This window comes from Drosophila grimshawi, unplaced genomic scaffold (genome assembly GCF_018153295.1).
Source record: "Drosophila grimshawi isolate 15287-2541.00 unplaced genomic scaffold, ASM1815329v1 contig_1369, whole genome shotgun sequence".
Taxonomy (NCBI): Eukaryota; Metazoa; Arthropoda; class Insecta; order Diptera; family Drosophilidae; genus Drosophila; species Drosophila grimshawi.
Window position 1 is genome coordinate 1907609 of NW_025062891.1, and position 18169 is coordinate 1925777.

An 18169-nucleotide genomic window follows, 5' to 3' on the forward strand; every position below is an offset into this window, starting at 1 on the left:
GACATCTTATGTAAACTTCCAAAATAATAGCATACCTTCACAAAAGTTCATAAGTTTTGTAGTTTATTAAAATGCAGTAAAAGTTGAATTTATATTTGCAAACTAAAATAAAAACTTAAGATATTCCTTTTTTAACATACATACATATGTACATCAAATATACCACTAGTCTTGCTTTGCATTTCTCTCTCACACTCTCTCCCTCTCTCTTTGGTTTAACAAAAGCTTTCTGGAGCTTGAGCTGAAAGTGAAGCTTGAGTTTGAGTCTGAGTCGGAGTTTGAGCTTAAGCTGCTGGCTTAACTGTAACTGTATTTGTTGCCGCTGCTGCCGCTGCTGCTGCTGCTGCTGCTGCTGTTGCGGTTTGTTGGCTGCAGCAGCAAGCAGGCAAGCAAGCAGGCAGGCAGGCAGGCAGGCAGGCAGGCAAGCAACTTCTTGCGCTCTTTGAAGCCATCGCGTGATTCATTCAGCCATTCCCCGTTTGGTCGTAAGCTCGATCGCAACAGCTTGCAGCGAGTGCTGTGTTGGTCTCGAAAGATTTTATATAGTCAGATCGGTTCGCCCAGTGTCAGTCAGTTTAGTGCTTAGAAGCGGTGCGCGTGCTTCGCCAAAACGCAGTGCAGCAGACTTCATTTTCAAGTAATATTTTCGTTTCTTCGGGTTTTTGGTTTTCTTGTGCTCCCCAAGTGGTCATCTGAGCGGATATCGTCAAATATAGTCGACATCCTGTTGTTGGCCAAGAAAACTAGTCACGATCATTATTGCGAATATATTCTCAGCTGGTGTTTCTCTCAAGTGTGCGCTGTGTGAAAAGCAAAATTCAAAACTAAATTTGCAAAATGTTATCAAAGTGCGCCATGTCGCAAAAGGGATTAAAACACTTAATTGCACTTGTGGCTCTAATTGCCTGCCTACTCTCGGATTTACCAGTGGCTCAAGCTGTTCGCGTCGGTACCCCACAACAACCGCAACGCGCCAAGGGTAAGCCAAATAATAATATTTACCCAAATTATAAAATATCTATATGCAACGATTAAAAAGAAAATAAAATCTTATCAATACGAGCCCCCTCGATTTGAATAAAATTATCAACTGTTTATTGAATGAATAATTAATGAATAATAATAATTTGCTCAGACACATTAATGATGAGCAAATCTTTAGGGATTTCTTTATTCGATTTTTTGAAACCAGTTAAAGTCCAGCTAGATCTGCTGGCAAAGCACGCGTTTGTCTCGCATGAGAGCGACGGAGAGAAAAAGAGCATTCAAATTTCAATTTTAATTAAATTTAATTAACAATGGCGAACTGGCCTTGTGCATGGTCCGAGGAGCACTTTCATTTTTTTTTTTTCATTTTTTTGCGCTGAGGAAAACAAACGTGGCGTATGCTTCATATGCAAACGGATGTACATATGTACGAATAAATATGTATGTATTTACGTATGCATGTACGCAAGCCATCCAACAAGCATAACAAGTTATTAATGGCACACACACAGACACACACACAAACACACACACAAACACACACGCACTGCAAAAGTGTCAATAACACGATTTATATTAGATGTGCATTGTTATAGTATTAAGCATTAAGCCGTCACTTTCCATTTATCACCCATCTACCAGTGTATGACATCGAAACCACTCGAAATTAACATCTCTGTTGTAGTGCCAAAGTTCACAAACAAAAATCGATAAAATCGAGAAAATAAAATATGAAAGAGCAGTAAGCGAAATAATAGCAACGATAGACCTGCCTTTATGAAGTGGAAAACAATAATTACAAAATAATAGAAAGTCTCGCATATTGCTCTATAGCTTATTAAGCTTAGTTATATTTTCAAACACCTCGTCGGGTTATGATCCAAGTCAAAATCTGAACTCTTAAATTCGTGAAAGTTCGCAACGATATTTTAGCCAACTTTATCAGGTGTCGTTTTAATCAGCTTTATGCCATTATGCACTACATCTCTCTCACTCTCTCTCACTCTCCCTCTCTCTCTCTCTGTCAGTTTGTGAAAAATTGAAAATTTTTCGCCTTGCATGTATATATTGTATTTTATGATAGGTCATTCCAAGCGGCTTTATTCAGTTGCCTCGCTCGACCAAAAGAGTGTTGAGCAACTAAACAGATCCGTAAACATGAATACAATACATATGTGTATGTATATAGCAATGTGGACAGTTAAACTTGACATTCGCATGTCGCCAAGAGACCGATTGATGGAGAGAGAGAGAAATGGATCTATTGTGCATTAAATAAATTGCAACTGTCAGTTGCCGTGTCTCCATTGTCAGTCCACGCTGGGGGGGTTCAAATTCCGTGTGAACATGTTTATTGTGTTATTGCATGTGTTTATTGTTGTATACAAAGCAGGCAAACAAACACAACACGATTGTCATTGACACGAACTTGCATACGTTCAAGAAAATCCAATCAGCTAGAAAGGGGAATAAGTGTTTTTTTTTCACTGCCAAAAATGGCAAATACTCAACATATAAATGTTCGTGGATGAACACCTATTTTGATATTTAAAACACCAATCCCTAGTTATGTATAGATACTTCAGCTGGAACCAATTGGAACAAAACAAACATATATCATTGAATTGATTCCCTGAAACACTGAAAACCCGTTTGAACTGACACTGCAACTGGGAATGTTAGAAATAATAATAAAAAAACAGAATTCATTGCATAATTTGTTATAAAATCGGAACTGGCTTAATTCAATTTTTTATTAGCTCCATCAAAAATGTTTGCAACGATATTCGAATTTGTTGTTTAAGTGATTTCTGCTGCTCAGTCAGTCATTAGCCAACATTCAGCTTCAGCGCAGCTCCTAGAAAAGTATTACAAATATGAGAAAAGGAAGTTTGTAAATGGCGCAAGGCACATATTGTCTTTTTTTGGTTGTTGGCCAAGTATTTATGTGTTATCTAACCCATTGCCTACACATTGTTGTACACAGACCAGGCGGCAATTATCAATGCAGTCGATTTTACGTAAATTGCTATGCAGATCCCATATTTCAAAAGTTTTTTTTTCTATTTTTTTTTTATTGGTGGTATCAGTACACTTGTAGACTTACTTACGTAAGCATGTGGCATGTGTGGCATTCCACAGAGACTCAAAGGAGTTCATAATCTACTGCAAATATTTTTATTATTTTTTGTTTTGGTTTGGCGCAAATCTAAACAACTTTCTTATTATTAAATACATGTGGAATGCAAACTCAATTTTAATTAATATGATTTGAATTTTTTCGTTTAATAGAAAATTCAGAATTGATTTTTCAATCAAATTTTGTTTTTTTTTTTTTATCTACATATATGCCTCTTTTCTTGGGTTGTCTACGAGTAACCGGGTTTATTGTTATTGAAGTTGTTATTGTTGTGGTTGTAGTTGATGCAGCCACACCTCAAAATATCAAAATCATAACTGCAACTATGACGTTTGGCGGCTGCTGTGAGCACGTTTGTCAAAATTGGCGCTGATGGCTTAGCTCGACTAGCGAGCAGTGAGCAGAAAGCAAAAGCCCAACTCCAAACTGAACGCAATATGGGTGTAATTATTATAAAATAAATATCGAACTAAAATCGCAGCGGAAAACTACACTAATTTCCTGCATGGCGACACACATTTATGCTTGTACATACATATACATATACACATACATACATACATATATGCCTATGTATCTTTTGTTCACATCTCATACAAAGTAAGTATCCGCAGTGTTGTATGGGAATCTGACAAAAGTAGGAAGTTGTATATGGCACACAAAAAGTGTTGAGCCTAAAAAGGCGGGGAACTTTTTGTCTAACTACTTAATTACATACGAACCATAATATTCACACAAAGTTATGCAAAGACAATTTAAAATGTATGCAAGTATTTTGTTTCAATAAATACTGTGAGATACATCATGAAGAAAAGAAAAAAATGTACATGCTGATAAAAAAAAAAATGATTTGGATAATAGACAGCATTTTTTAATCCTAGAAATATGTTTAACATTTTCATATATATTTTATTCTTTTTATTTTAAAAACTTTACTGATATTTGGATTAAATGTATGTAAGGAATCTTTATGAATTACATTATTTAATTAAATTTTTTTAATTTATATATATATATTTAGATATGCGTGTAAGGACTCTTTATGCATTAGATTAATTAATTAATTTGTTTTAATTTAAATATATATTTAGATATAAATATTTATATATTTTTTGTTGTTATTATTTTATAAAAATACCTTTTACAAGATGATAGCATATGTGGAATTGGTATCAAGTCTTTTGTGCTAGCCGAGATTGAAAAACTGAGTTTGTCAAACATGTACATGCCTCTTGCTTTACATTTATTTGAATAGGAAAAGTAGATATATTTTTGTTATATATATATTTTGATATATATGTATCTGGTCGAATTAGGGCGAATGTTCGAGTAGTTCCATTCCATGAAAGTGTCTATTTAATGGTGTGTATATTTTACAGACAGGATTAATGCTTTACAAATGCTTAGCACACTCAGACAATTATGCATTAATTATGCATAGTGCAAATAACAATGCAAATTTTCTTGAGACACTGCAACACAATTGGCATATTGTTGTCTGTCGCCAGCATGTACTTATGTATTGTGAAGAACGTATACTTAATATCATATCCGTTTTCACAGGTACGTATAAATAATATTACAGAGTTTGAAGTGCAATAAATACAGATTAGTAGCTAAATGAATTATTTATGCAAATATGCGTACATCATCCAAACACGTACCTGTACATACATACATAGGTATTTAGATAGACATGCCAAATTCAAATTCCAAAAGCAAACCCGTTGAACCCGTTGCAAAAACTGAATCTGTATTTGGGCGCTGAGACTGAGATACATATTTTACTTTTTGCACAAGCAAATGTCACGTTCGGATTTAGTATTGTTTTGGAGTTTTAGCAGACGTTGCGACACAATGCACACACGCGTACACACACACACACACACACATATATATATATATATATATATATATATATATATGCATACATCAAAGAAATATGCTAAAAAAAAAAAACTAATTCAAATAACCTGATACTGTCATTGCCAAGAATAAATGATTTAAGGTACTTAACACACATTTAAGCCATAAGGATGGAATTCAAACGGGTTTCTCACACTATCGACCTGGCCTGCACGTAGTTTTTGTTATCGGGCTAAATGATTCCGCACACATCGCAACCCAAATCTTGCCAGCTGTCAACTTTTCCAAAGTTTCCGAATTGCAAATATATCTTTGTCTATTATGTGTTTGTTTTTTCCCTCTTTTTTTTTTTTGATCTGCATATTGCGTATAATGCATGTATAAACAGCGATCAGCCCAGATATAGCATCTGCATATGCGGTTTAATAGCAAATTTAAACACAATTTGCAAAACGGATCCAAGAAATATAAAAATTTGATAACCACAAGTATATATATAAATAAATTAATTTGATGCCAATTGTTGGTTTTTAATAGGAAGCAAATTTGGCGATTCATATTCACAATTATCAAGATCAAGCAACATTTTTGGCAAACTTTTTTGCCAATTTATGCGTTTGGTGACATAACTGGGTCAAAATCACGAAAATTTACGCGAATTTAGCAATTCCTTTTCGGTTTCAAATACACGTTTATAAATGCGAAATGCCTTAAAGTGTGCAAAAAAAAAAACAAAAAACAAACACATATATTTCGTATATATATTTATTCGATATACAAATACATGTATTTGTGGCAATTTAATTAGCATTGCAAACCTTTTGCGAATTTCTTGCAAATCAAAATCAAAATCAATCGCAATCTCCGCCTCGTCTTGCTTAGCCTCGCCTCGTCTCGCCTTGCTTTGCCTTGCCGCGTCTCGCCTCCACCATGCCCCCGAGCCCCTGTCCCTGATGTAGCAATACCCTTGTGCTTCAAAATCTGGCTAATAAATTGCGTCAAGCTAAACCCAACGATCATTGCGAAACCGCTGCCCATAAAAGTAGCGTCAAGTAGCGAAAAACCCGTTAAAACCTTGAGTCAGAGTCAGAGCTAATGATAAACTGCCACTGTTTATGACAATTTCATTTTCGCTTTATGTGGCCAAAAGCAGAGCACAGCTGTGAAAGGGTGTCCGTCTTGGTCAATAGACCGTGTATACGTCTATACATATATCTGAAAGTTCAGCAGCCTGGAATGAACTGGAATTCCAGTTAGAACTATTTACTTTCATTGGCGAGGAACGTGCTAAAAATAACACCCAACACAGCTCTGCACTGGTGAAATAAACTGGTTAGAATCATTTTCGCTTTTTATAGCCTTTCACTGGGTATTATAAAATTATAGGAGTTTTGAATTTATGATGAAATTCAGATTTAGGCAGGTGGAATTCTGCAAAAAGTTATTGATTTTAAATTGTAGACCTCTTTGTAAGATCATCTAAATATATTTATCATCTATATATTTTTTTTAAATATTATTATTATTATAAATTCAATGCTAAGTTTGTGAAATAGCTGCAAAGTTCGAGTTCTTCTAGAAAGTCAGTTTAGTTAAGGTGAAATATATTTTTTTAAGAATGTACAATTCGGGAAAAAAAAAATGTAATTTCGAATTAAATATGGTTTTTTATTATTTCACTGGAAGCATTCAGCGTGTTCTAGATTTTATCAAGCGTGTCAAACTGGAAGGTTTACATAATAAATAATATTAATATAATATTGATATAATATAAGTTTGAGTGTCTATTTTATAAATCTGGTTAAACCTGGTTTGAAATAAGTAACACAACTCTTGAGTTGAGTGTGAAAAATTATGCAGGTGGACATCATTTGATTTTAAATGATGGAAATTAAATTCAATTAGATAAATATTATGTTTTCTAGATACTGTGATACAAGCCAGTTGGTCTGGTTGTGAGAAAAGAACAAAACTTTACATATACGTTTTTGAGATAATAAGTAACGCAACTTGAGCATAAAAATGTCATTCACTTCATAAAAGTAAATGATATGTGCAGGTGGATTGCAGTCTTTTGCTGACTATATACATATATGCAAATTTAGCTGTTATTTTGATATTTTTGCCTTTTTGCGTTATGTTAATGTATACAGGGTATTAAGCAGAATGACCATTTAAGTGACAGCTGCATGTGTCAAACTGCACTTAATTCTCGACTACATAAATAATTTGGGTCAACTTTAATGCAACAGCGGGCAAATCAAAATAGCCCGCAAAACACGACAACACAAAACTAGTTAACTTTGTAGCTGAAGTTGTACATATATATATGTTTATATAGAAATAGATATATAATTTGTGTATGTACATAAATACGAGTAGTTGAAGTTACACACAAACACACACACACACTCATGCAGAGATTGAGTTGTATACTTATATTTGTTCGTATGTAAGCAAAATGGAACAGAAAACTTGTTGCGGCAAAAAGCAACAGCGGCAACTACATTATTGTGTATGTGTGTGTGTGTGTGCCTGTGTGTGTGTGTGTTGGCCAAAACTTTGTTGCAAATGAACTCGGCTATAAAGTCGACCGCAAGCTGGCGTCGCAGCTATCTATCTATCCATTCATTTCAGCTTCATTCAGCAGCAAGGCAGCCCAAAGCCAAAGCCGAAGTAAGCACACACATACACACATACACACACACACACACACATACACACAGACACAACCAGCGCGCCACAAGTAACCGTAATCCGAATTGTGGCCGCCACAGTGTGGCTAATTTGTCAACATTTGTACGCACAGTAGTTCCAAAACTGCGATCGTCAATCAGATTGTTTAAATGGCTTTTCAACAAATAAGCTAGAAATAATGGCATCTTTAGACCATTTGTTATTCAGCAGTTGTGAAAATGCACCGAAGGTTATATACGCTAGTAATGGGAGTCCATTCACTCATAAATAATTTTTAAATCTAATAAGCATCTGAATAGCTGATTGTTCCTACATTATATAATAATCAATATATTGTATAATTTCGGGGAAAATTTTGCCATTGTGAAATTAAATTTTATAAAATATGCTCAAGCCAAGATTTACTCGATATGAATCAGAAAATTGTATTTTAAGTTTTATTGCAGAATTATTACAGCCAAAACGCACTGAATAACTTTGAGTATAGCTCGGAAATCGGTTTATTTTTTGTCCGAAGAGATAAGAGTTTGAGGTATATTTATATTTATTAAATAATTATTAAGTCAAGTTTGGTTATCTGAAAGCGCTCATAAATCAACTGTTAAAAACAGAGTATTATTATTTAGTTGAGGATTGGTGTAAGTTCCCTTTGGAATGCAATTCAAATCGGCTGATGCCGCCAGGAAGCCTCACAAAAGAAAACCACAAATCATTTTTTAATTTCATTGAATGACATTTTTAGTAAAATATTTTTTCGCTGCAGCTCTCAAGCAAAAATTGTTTAACCGACTCAAATCCAGGTAACCAAGTAAAGTTTGTTTTTGCAGCAACATCTGCCAGCCTGTTTGGCAATAATGCATAAAATGTGTCATTCGTTCAGTATACTTTGTAGCAGCTACTAGTTATTGTATCTCTACTGACTTTCACTTAACTACATGTGATAAACGAGAGGCATCGCAAACTTTGACTATAGACATAGACTTAGATATAGACACTAACATGCTTTCATATTCCAACAAAGAGGCTCAACTCTCATTTTAAATTTCTGCTGAATTTAATCATATTTGCGACTGCGATAATATTATGCAAATTTACAAAAACTCATTTACGACAAGTTTAAATGAAGTTTTCATCGTTTTTTGCAAATTATCCGCTGGGAAAACTAACAAACTAATTGTAATGAGCTCTTCGCACGATTTGCGATTTAGTATTGAGTTCAGCAAAAAAGGCAGTTAATGGTTCGCTTGCAGCTACTGTAGGATGGATAGCCAGAAATCAGATTTGTATGCTATTTATTTTTGAGTTGACTTCAGTCTCCGAAATTTGGCTATACACTGAAAACCGTGTTAACACACAGCACAAAATTTCATCAGTACTATTACCAAATTTCGAAGCGAGAGGCGAGAGGCGAGAGGCGAGAGGCGAGAGGCGAGAGGCGAGAGGCGAGAGGCCAGCTGGACGCCTACGATACTATGCCAAGACAACAGCGTGACCAGGAAGTTGGCTGCGAATTAGAGAATGTGGCCATTGTGCTGACACAGTGCCGAACAGAAAGAAACACAAAGCTTAAAAAACCTATGACAGGCAGTATACCCTTTCAATACCGGACGAACTCACAATGCGAATCAAGAGATTGTTGATCATTGGGTTTGCTGGTAATGTTGAAAGGCATTTTTGTGTGGCTCAGCGGCTTTCCAAAACACATGGTGTCGATACAATATATGACGTACAATAGTAAACATATATAATACAGTTAAGTGGGAGACCCATTGAAGGGACAAGCCCAGATGGAAAGTGATTCAAGTAGACAAAGACAATAATAAGCTGGGGATTATTTTGTAAGTTTATATAATTTTTACTTGATTAGCATAAGTAAAACGAATATATAGAAATCAGAAAACGAAGGCAGTAGTTAAGAGTGCTCGAATAACTTTTTACATTAAATAAACATATGAATTAATCGATCTCAAAATAATATATACATACCGAATATTCCAAAAAAGTGAGTGCAATTCTAGAAATTCTGTTTATCATCGGGAGCCCACAATCCAGTTAAGTTATATTTAGGTTACTAGTACCTAGTAGTACCCTAGTTGTAGTACTCTATTATATCCGGTACGCAGACAATTGCATTTAAAAATCGTTGTTGAGCTGTTACAAAATATTCACATGATTTACGAAAAGAGGGTCAGGCAAAATAATTATTTGAATGAACTCGTGTCTTGTGGGGTCTGCGACAATTGCGCAGTTGAACCAATTTAACAATTCAAAAGAATGTTAACACATCCACTGAGCATAATTGTGGGAGAAAAGCCGAGACTTAAATGCGAGCATTGCTATTTTATATAATACATAAACGCCGCACTCAATACAAATTGAATTAGCAAGATAAAATTCACAGTGTGTTTCCTATGTGCAAATTAGAGTAAAAGAGAAGCGATTGACGTTATATCTTTGTATCTGAAAATCTGTATATAATATGCCCATTTGCAATATACACTGAAATTTATTTCTATCTCAATTAAAATAACGCCGTTGTTCTAAAATTATTTATTTTTCATAATCTCGCAAAATTTCAAAGGTCAGCTTATGCATAATTTTTTGCCAAATTGCTGAACATAAAACTTTATGGGTGTGTCTGACATTTCATATAAATTGATATATATATATAACGCTATTTATATGTGTGTGTATATAAACATGCAATATAAGTAATTTATAACTAAGGCAGCGGGTATAAAAAATCTCGAAAGCAAATTCAAAATATTAAAATATGTGAAAAAAATCAGAATTATAACCTTCAAAACACAATCTAATTTAGATATTAATATATTACCAAGCATACTTATTAAAAATTTGAAATATTCGCAAATCGTCAAGAAGTACAGTCTGTGTTTGAGTTGAAAATTTATTATTTACTGCCAAAGTTGGGCACTAATATAACCACAAATTCGATCAGCATTCCATTAAAATGCATGCAAGGAGCAAGTATGATCTAATCCAGTATGCTCGACTATATGATACCCATTACATTTTAGAACTTGTTGTGTAAATTTGAGCAGCAGGATGAAGTTGAAAACCTATTTAATTCAAAGAATACTTAACTTTTTTTTCCTATTAAATGTAATTGCTTAACTTTTAAGTAGCGTTTTTTTGCACATTTGCAGTTAGCAGGGTATCAGAATGTGAATTATTAAAGTGGATTGGTGTTAAATGCAAATGTGGTCACCGAGCTGGTTTCGACTACTTATTTCTCATTAATTTGCATATCATACCACATACATTTATATTTATGTACTAAGACCGTTGAGCAACAATTTGGGCTCAGTTTGTTTTTGTTTAGCGCAAAGCAGTTAGCAACAAACTCAACTTAACAATCCCAATTGTTTCTGTTGAGTTTTATTCTCAAAAGTCTGCTCTCATTTTAATCGAGATAGTTTGCCCGATTATATTTTAGATGTGGAGCAAATGATATTGTCGTCGGGCTGTGTTTTATGTGATTTCACATCACGATGTGCTCGACTTACGTGCATGAAAAAGAAGCTCTTCAATCAAACAACTACATCCATCAAAAAAACTATATTAAACTGGAACAGACGGAACGAGATTCCCTTCGATCATTAAAAATGTCCAAGTTGGCAGAAAGTAAATCACTATAATACTAATTGCAATTTAATCAATAAATTGACTGTCTTGGGAGCTAAATGGCGAAAATGGAGAATGTTGACTGGTATAAGCTACGTCTAAGCTCACATTCCAAAAATTGAATACGATTTTGAAAACCGGTCTGTATCAATGCATAGGCCTAGGCGAAAGAGGAATCATAGTATAGTATGTCTAGACATCTGGACTATCTAGCTAAGTACAACGAGTTTACTACACATACTGGTGCTATAATTTATGTATGTGCATACACATACACACACACACACACGGTGCTTGGGCAACCGGGCTGCGTGCGAACCTGTTGCGAGGCATATACTACAAGCTAAAAAATGGAAATGGCAACAGAAAAACAGAAAACCGCAGCGAACGAAAGTGCTTCTGGCGCTACTGCTGCTGCTGCTGCTGCTGCTGCTGCTGTTGTTGTTGCTGGTGGCAAGTGGGCCAGCTGCCAACTAGCCAGCCAAGTTGCCCGATCGCTTGGCCAGTTGGCGATGCTATTGCCGTTACTTATGTCTGACCCAAATTGATTTGCGCACAGGCCTAACCTGGCTAACTGGAGCATTCGTTCAATTGGACCGATTCGAATACAGGTGCTTCCTGCTTAGGAACTCAATTACGATCGCATTCGTACTTTTTGATGTATTCATTTTTTGTTTTTATTTCGGTTTTTGTTTTTCCCTGCTCGTTGCAAAATAGCTCAACTCAACAGCTCGTTCAACTAAGTATCATTTAATATATATACCTACTGGCTATATATATCTCGTTTTTATATGACACTCGTAGTGTCCCCACGTCCGCACACATTCAATTTTTTTTTTTGTTTTGTTTTTTTGTGAGCAGTCTGTGTGTCAGAACGGTTAGTACGTGACGCTGCCTTCGGCATTTGGGTCAAAATATTGGTCTTAGTTTTCAACTCGTTTGTGCAAAACTATTTCAGTGGATTTCGCAAGCTGGTTTCACCGATTGCCAATCAGAATTTCCTATATCTAAAAAGCTAAATTAGCAACTTCCAGATGGAAGAGGAAGCGTTAGCGCATCTTTTAATATAGCACGTTTGGTAATTTTAAATAACTCGTTTTATGCAAACCTACAAAAAATATAAAAATAAAAAATAAATAAAGTATGCAAGCATAAAAAAAATAAATATTTAAAATAATAAAACATAACTCTTTAGAGAAAGTTTGTGAAATTACTAATTTTATTAAAAAAAATTGAATAAAGTAATAAAAAATATCCTAAATTGATTTTTTTTTAATGTTTGATATTACAAATTAACAAAAATAAACTAATAAGACATAATTCTTTAGGTTAAGTGACATACTAATTTTATAAATTTAAAAAATAAATAAAAAAAAGTAATAGAACATAATCCTTGTGAAATGTCTAATTTTATAAATAACAAACATCAATTAAAATAACGCATAATTCTTTAAAATTGAACCGATTCTGCCAAGCAATATATTATTATATATGTGTTGACATTAACTTAAATGATGTATTTATTTATTAATGCATTCATTCAAAGTGTTTAGAAACATTTAGCGTCGCGAGAAGTGCTTTCAGCCAGTATAATTAAGTAATTAAAAATATTGAGATATGCGATATGAAAACATGAATTTATTGAATAGTTGCGTTAGCCAGTTTGGCTTGCAAGCTGACAGCAGCTCAATGCCATATCAGAGCCAAACGATCGCATTCCTGCAAACCAGAACCATAGGTAATGGGTTAGTACTTCTAAATGGGACATGACAAATCGCTTGGGCAGAATGCTGTAATTAGTGGCAGTCCGGTCCACTTGGACAGCTTTTAAGTGATCTGCTTCCGACATGGCTTTGCGCGAAGGTGCCATAAACCGTCTGCAAGCCACTATTATCAAGTATGGATAACAATTTTGTTTTGATTGCCGACACGCAATGCAAATGACGAAAGCAGCGAAAAGCAATTACTAAATATGCTGCTTTTGGTTTTGGCCATTATCGGTTGCCATGTTTTTCTCATACTTGCGCTTATTACCAATTTTGACAGGCGCTCTCCCATTTCTGCTGACTCAACTAGTTATAGGCATTTTGAAATTATTGAAAATTACAAAAGTTTTCACTCGGTCAGCCGTAGTATATATAATTTTCCCTCTCACATAATTACAGGCACTGTGCTCCTAAAAGAAAATGCTTTCAAAATAATAACAAAACTTATTTCGAGGACGTTGGCAAAGAGCGTGCCGTATCTCAGATCCGTATGCAGGTCCATTACAATGGCAAATTACGAAGTTCAATAATTTCCGCATTACAACAATATAAAAATAAATACGGAATTTGATTTGTAAATTTATATTAGTCACGGGATAGTTTGTATCACGAAATGAGCTTCAATTTGGTCATTTTGTAAAGCTTTACCCAGAAACCCAAATGAGAGTCGGAATTTAATAAATAATATATTTATAATTATTTTGCAATTCAATTTCACCAATTCTTTTACATACATTTGATTGTTATTTACAATTTCTCCCCTTTTCTGAAGTCGTTTTTTAGTGAGTTGCACAATCTCAAATGTGTGCTTAAAAAAAACTTAATATTTACATAATCGTTAAAAATGTTAAATAATCAACTATTTGTTATAGTTTATTGATGACGTTTTGCATCAAATTATTTAACTAAACGATCGAAACTAGCTTTTGTTTCTCTGTTTCTTCCTGCTTATACAAAACTTGATTTGGAAAGAATCTATATACGGCAAGGTGTCAAAAGATTTTTATGTTTATATTAAGAAAGTATTATTGAGAGATTTTTAACAGAAATACCTTAAAAGGTAAATGTGGGCTACTAATAAGCATTTCACAGGAATAAACTACCAAAAAAAGCGAGAGGAGTGAAAGGTAAAGGTAAAGTTAAAGTTTGTGGAGCATATAGCAACACGTGTGTAAATACCGCTTATGAGCCAGAAAAAGAAATCTCGCACTTTCTTTAGACCAAATCTAATAATGATATGACCAAGGCACAAAAGATCATTTATTTCCCTTTCACTTCATAAAGTGTGTGTGTGTGTAGCAGGTAGATAATAAGTACCTAAAATATATACACTTGTATATTTGTATGTACGATTATGCATCTGTAACAGTAAATAACGCATAAATACGCAAGTCAAATAAATAGGAACATGGACGTGTAAAAATACATTTTACACACACGCTAGCCAATTAAATACAAATACAAGCCAACTTTGGCTAAAGTGGGAAAAGCATCTAACAATTGTGAAATCTGCAGTGACTTGGCCGCATCAACAGCAACAGTAACAACAACAGCAACAACAACAACAACAGCAACAGCAACAACAACAGCAACAACCACAGCAACAACAACCGCAACATCAACATGAAAATGAAATTAAATGCTCATAAAAAGCAAACGCAATGAGACCGTAACAATTTTTCGCCTCGGTCTCCGCCTGCCCCTTCTGCGCCGTTGTTCGTCATCCACTGACAGCGATTCTTTGGAAGGGCGGGAATCGAAATGAATCGAAACTGTTAGCCGGCTAATAAGTTGGATTTTTTGCTGATCGAAGCTGGTTTTTTTAACCTGCGGCTTTTGTTGCATTAAATCAATGTTCGCTCGTGCGTCTCGAAATGCCACAAATGCAACAGTACAAAGTGTCTGCCAGCCGAATCGAAGCTAATTCATTTTGTGAACTTAACCCCAACCCCGAAAAAAATAGGTATGCAACATGCGGCAGTTCACTGAGATTATCATCAAACGATCTATGTTGATTATTATGTGCATCATTTTTAATTAGTTGTCAGTTTTTTTTTTGTATTATTTTTTTTTATTACTAGAATGTCAATGCGAGTGTTGGCTATGTTGATGCCTTAAGTTGATGCCGCTCTCTGACATTTTCACATACTCATAATTAACGGCGACTGTCTGCAGTTTGTTGTCTTGCTGCATGCAACATTTATTGTTGTTGTTGTTGCAGTTTTTTTCATTGTTTCAGCCTCTGTTTTAGTTTTAGTTTCAGTTTCAGCAGTTATCTCGCTCTCCTTTCGCTTTCCATCTCATTCCATCTCTCCCTCCCTCTCTCTCTCTCTCTGTCTCTCTTTATCTCTCTCTCTCTCTCTCTGTCACTCTCCCTCTTGCAGAGCGACTAATTGTCAAGCGTCGGCATCGCCATTGTTAATTTTCTTGTGTGTACTTCATTTCATTTTCTTGTTTTTCCCCACGTTTTTCCTTCAATCTCTTTCTTGCAACTATTTTTTATTTTGATATATCTTTTTTTGTTGATTTTGTGCACGTGAATGGAACACCGGCCACCGGCACGGTACACTGCAGTTGCCAATTTCAGCAAAAACAATGAGTTGCACTTGCACGCACACACACACACACACACACACACGTACACACACATAAGGAGTGTGCAAGTTAATTGCTGGCTAAAAAAAAAATGCGGAAGGCAATTGACCATATTTCTAAAGGTGTTTGGTCACCGATTTAGTGGTATGCATGCTTGATTGCTGCACTCGCTAAAAACATTTGTCTTGAAATTGATACCAAGTCACGAGTGATTTACTCCAAATTTGAAAATAGCGCTGAAAAGAGATATATATATATATATTTTTTTATTTATTTATTTTTTGTTGAAGCAATACATATTATTACTACTATGTTATTTTTTCATTTAATCTCAATTTTTAAAAGTGTTCTTAAGAATAAAAATTCAAAATATTATATTATTTTTTCTTTTTTTAAATGTGTTTTTATTAGATACGAATTGAAATTATAGTTTCAAACTAAATGATGCCAAATTTAAAGTGAATTACTAAATAACCATTTAAAATGAATAAAAAAAATTAGATAACATAAAGGATTATTCTGAACATTTAAAAATATTGTAAGCATTTCTAATAATGGAATTTATGAATTGTTTTTAAAAAAATTTGATTCTTCATTTTACGAAGAGAAAATCGTTTCTCGAAAATAAAGCCAACTTACTTAAGGTAAAGTTTTAAATTCTACTACCCACTTTTGTCGAGTATAAAGGCACAAGTTGAGATATTGAGCAATCAGATGCATGCCTAATATGACAGACAATGCGTTAGCCATAAAACACATGAAAGTCTTGGCTTCGTTATCGACCAACACCAACGCGGTTGGAAGGAGACTGACAGTTCTCCATTCCAAATGCTTTGTTTACCTATGCTACAAAGTGGGGTCAGCCAACTGGATGTTTGTCAGGACCTTTAATGTATTTTGGGGAATTGACTACGATATAGATTGCTGGCCTGGACGGGTTGCAAAGGAACTTTGATCAGGTTGAACAGGTTGTTGCCTCCTATCCCGATTCGAATAATGCACGTGCCTAAAATTTGTTACCTGTATAGCAAATATTATTAAATTACGTCAATTTGATAACTGAAGTTACTTAATTTATAAATCAATATAAAAGGAAGATCTTCGGAACTCAAATTAAATGCAGGATATAATAAGGTGATTGTTTACAAATATTTAGTGTGTGTTAAATATATATATGTCTTTTGCCGTCGCTGGTTTATTGAGTTCAAGTAATTACAATATTAATTAATTATTAATTGTTATATTTATTTTATTTTGTGTATGTATGTAGTATATATTATATGTATATAATTATGCAGTTGGGCTAATAAAATAATTTATGATCTTAACTTGAGACAGCAGCTGGTATTTAGAAATTCAGCAAACTGTAAATGAATCCGGATCAAAGAACCAATGATTGTGGTGTGGCAGACGTCTTTGTCCAGATAGTGTATTTCTCAGAATGGCGACTTTCGCGCACAGATACATAAAACACTTGTTTTCGCTTTCACTTTACAATTTCAATTGATAGTTAAATGAAGCTTAAAAATTCCTTAATATCTTTTATATTACTAGAGGGTGGAGGATATCACCAAGAGAGTTCCGGGTGGTTGCTGTTTATGGCCTACTTTCAGGCATGCACGGTGGGTGGCCCTGAACTTGACTCGTAACGCCGAGCAGCCATCAGCCAGACTACCAATAAAATGCCGTCTGGCTGCACACAAACATATTACACATATAATTGTATTTACTATGCGATTTGACAAGTTCGATGCACGCAAAGGTCTATAAAAGAAACACGAGAAAGAGACAGACAGACCGACAGACAGATAGAGAGAGAAAAAGAGAGAGAGAATATAAAACAACAACAACAACAACAATGGTCACTCAAAGCCGCAGCAGCAACAAACAACAGCGTCAATTAATAGGCGTCTTTAGCTTAAGAGACAGACGTGACCACTAGACATTGTTGGTAAGACGCATAACTGTAAGCTGGTTATGAGCAACTCATTCATCTCCAAGCATCTCCAAATGGCTTCAATGAATGAATCGTAAGCCGACTTGTCTGATTTTATAAAATACTCTCTTGCCCATTAAAGTATCTCTTAATAAGCACTTAATTTATGGGCGAAGTTTATTGTGTTTTCTGACGCTAGTCGTCCTCATTTACATCATGTTCAACTTGGTGCATTTAACACATAAAAGTGCATTCAAGTTTGTTGAAGTTTGTTGCCTAAGTCTTTCGTTTTGATATTTTTTGATTTTTAGCTAACAATCATATAAAAGAAAACTTCGTTTGTTGAGTTTTAGATTGAGAAAGAAGCAAATTTGCCTGAAATTAAAAAAGCTAAATACTTTTAGTAGCTCATATTTGCATTCGGAAAGTAAATATCTAAGACGCAAATTTCTGCATTTCCAAGACCAGTGATTAAATTTTTTAATTCCACGTGCGGTTATGTATATCTAATTTCCAGGCTGTTTTTGATGTAATATT

The 18169-nt window shown here is 34.5% G+C and overlaps 1 protein-coding gene across 1 annotated transcript in view; it reads left to right on the top strand.

Moving 5' to 3' along the window:
* Positions 1–527: 527 nt before the first annotated feature.
* LOC6561141 (laccase-5) overlaps positions 528–18169 on the top strand; it is a 30765-nt gene continuing 13123 nt past the window's right edge. The window contains exon 1 of the mRNA XM_032735363.2: positions 528–979. Coding sequence (XP_032591254.1) covers positions 838–979 — 142 coding nt within the window. The 5' untranslated portion in view covers positions 528–837. The remainder of the gene's footprint in view (positions 980–18169) is intronic.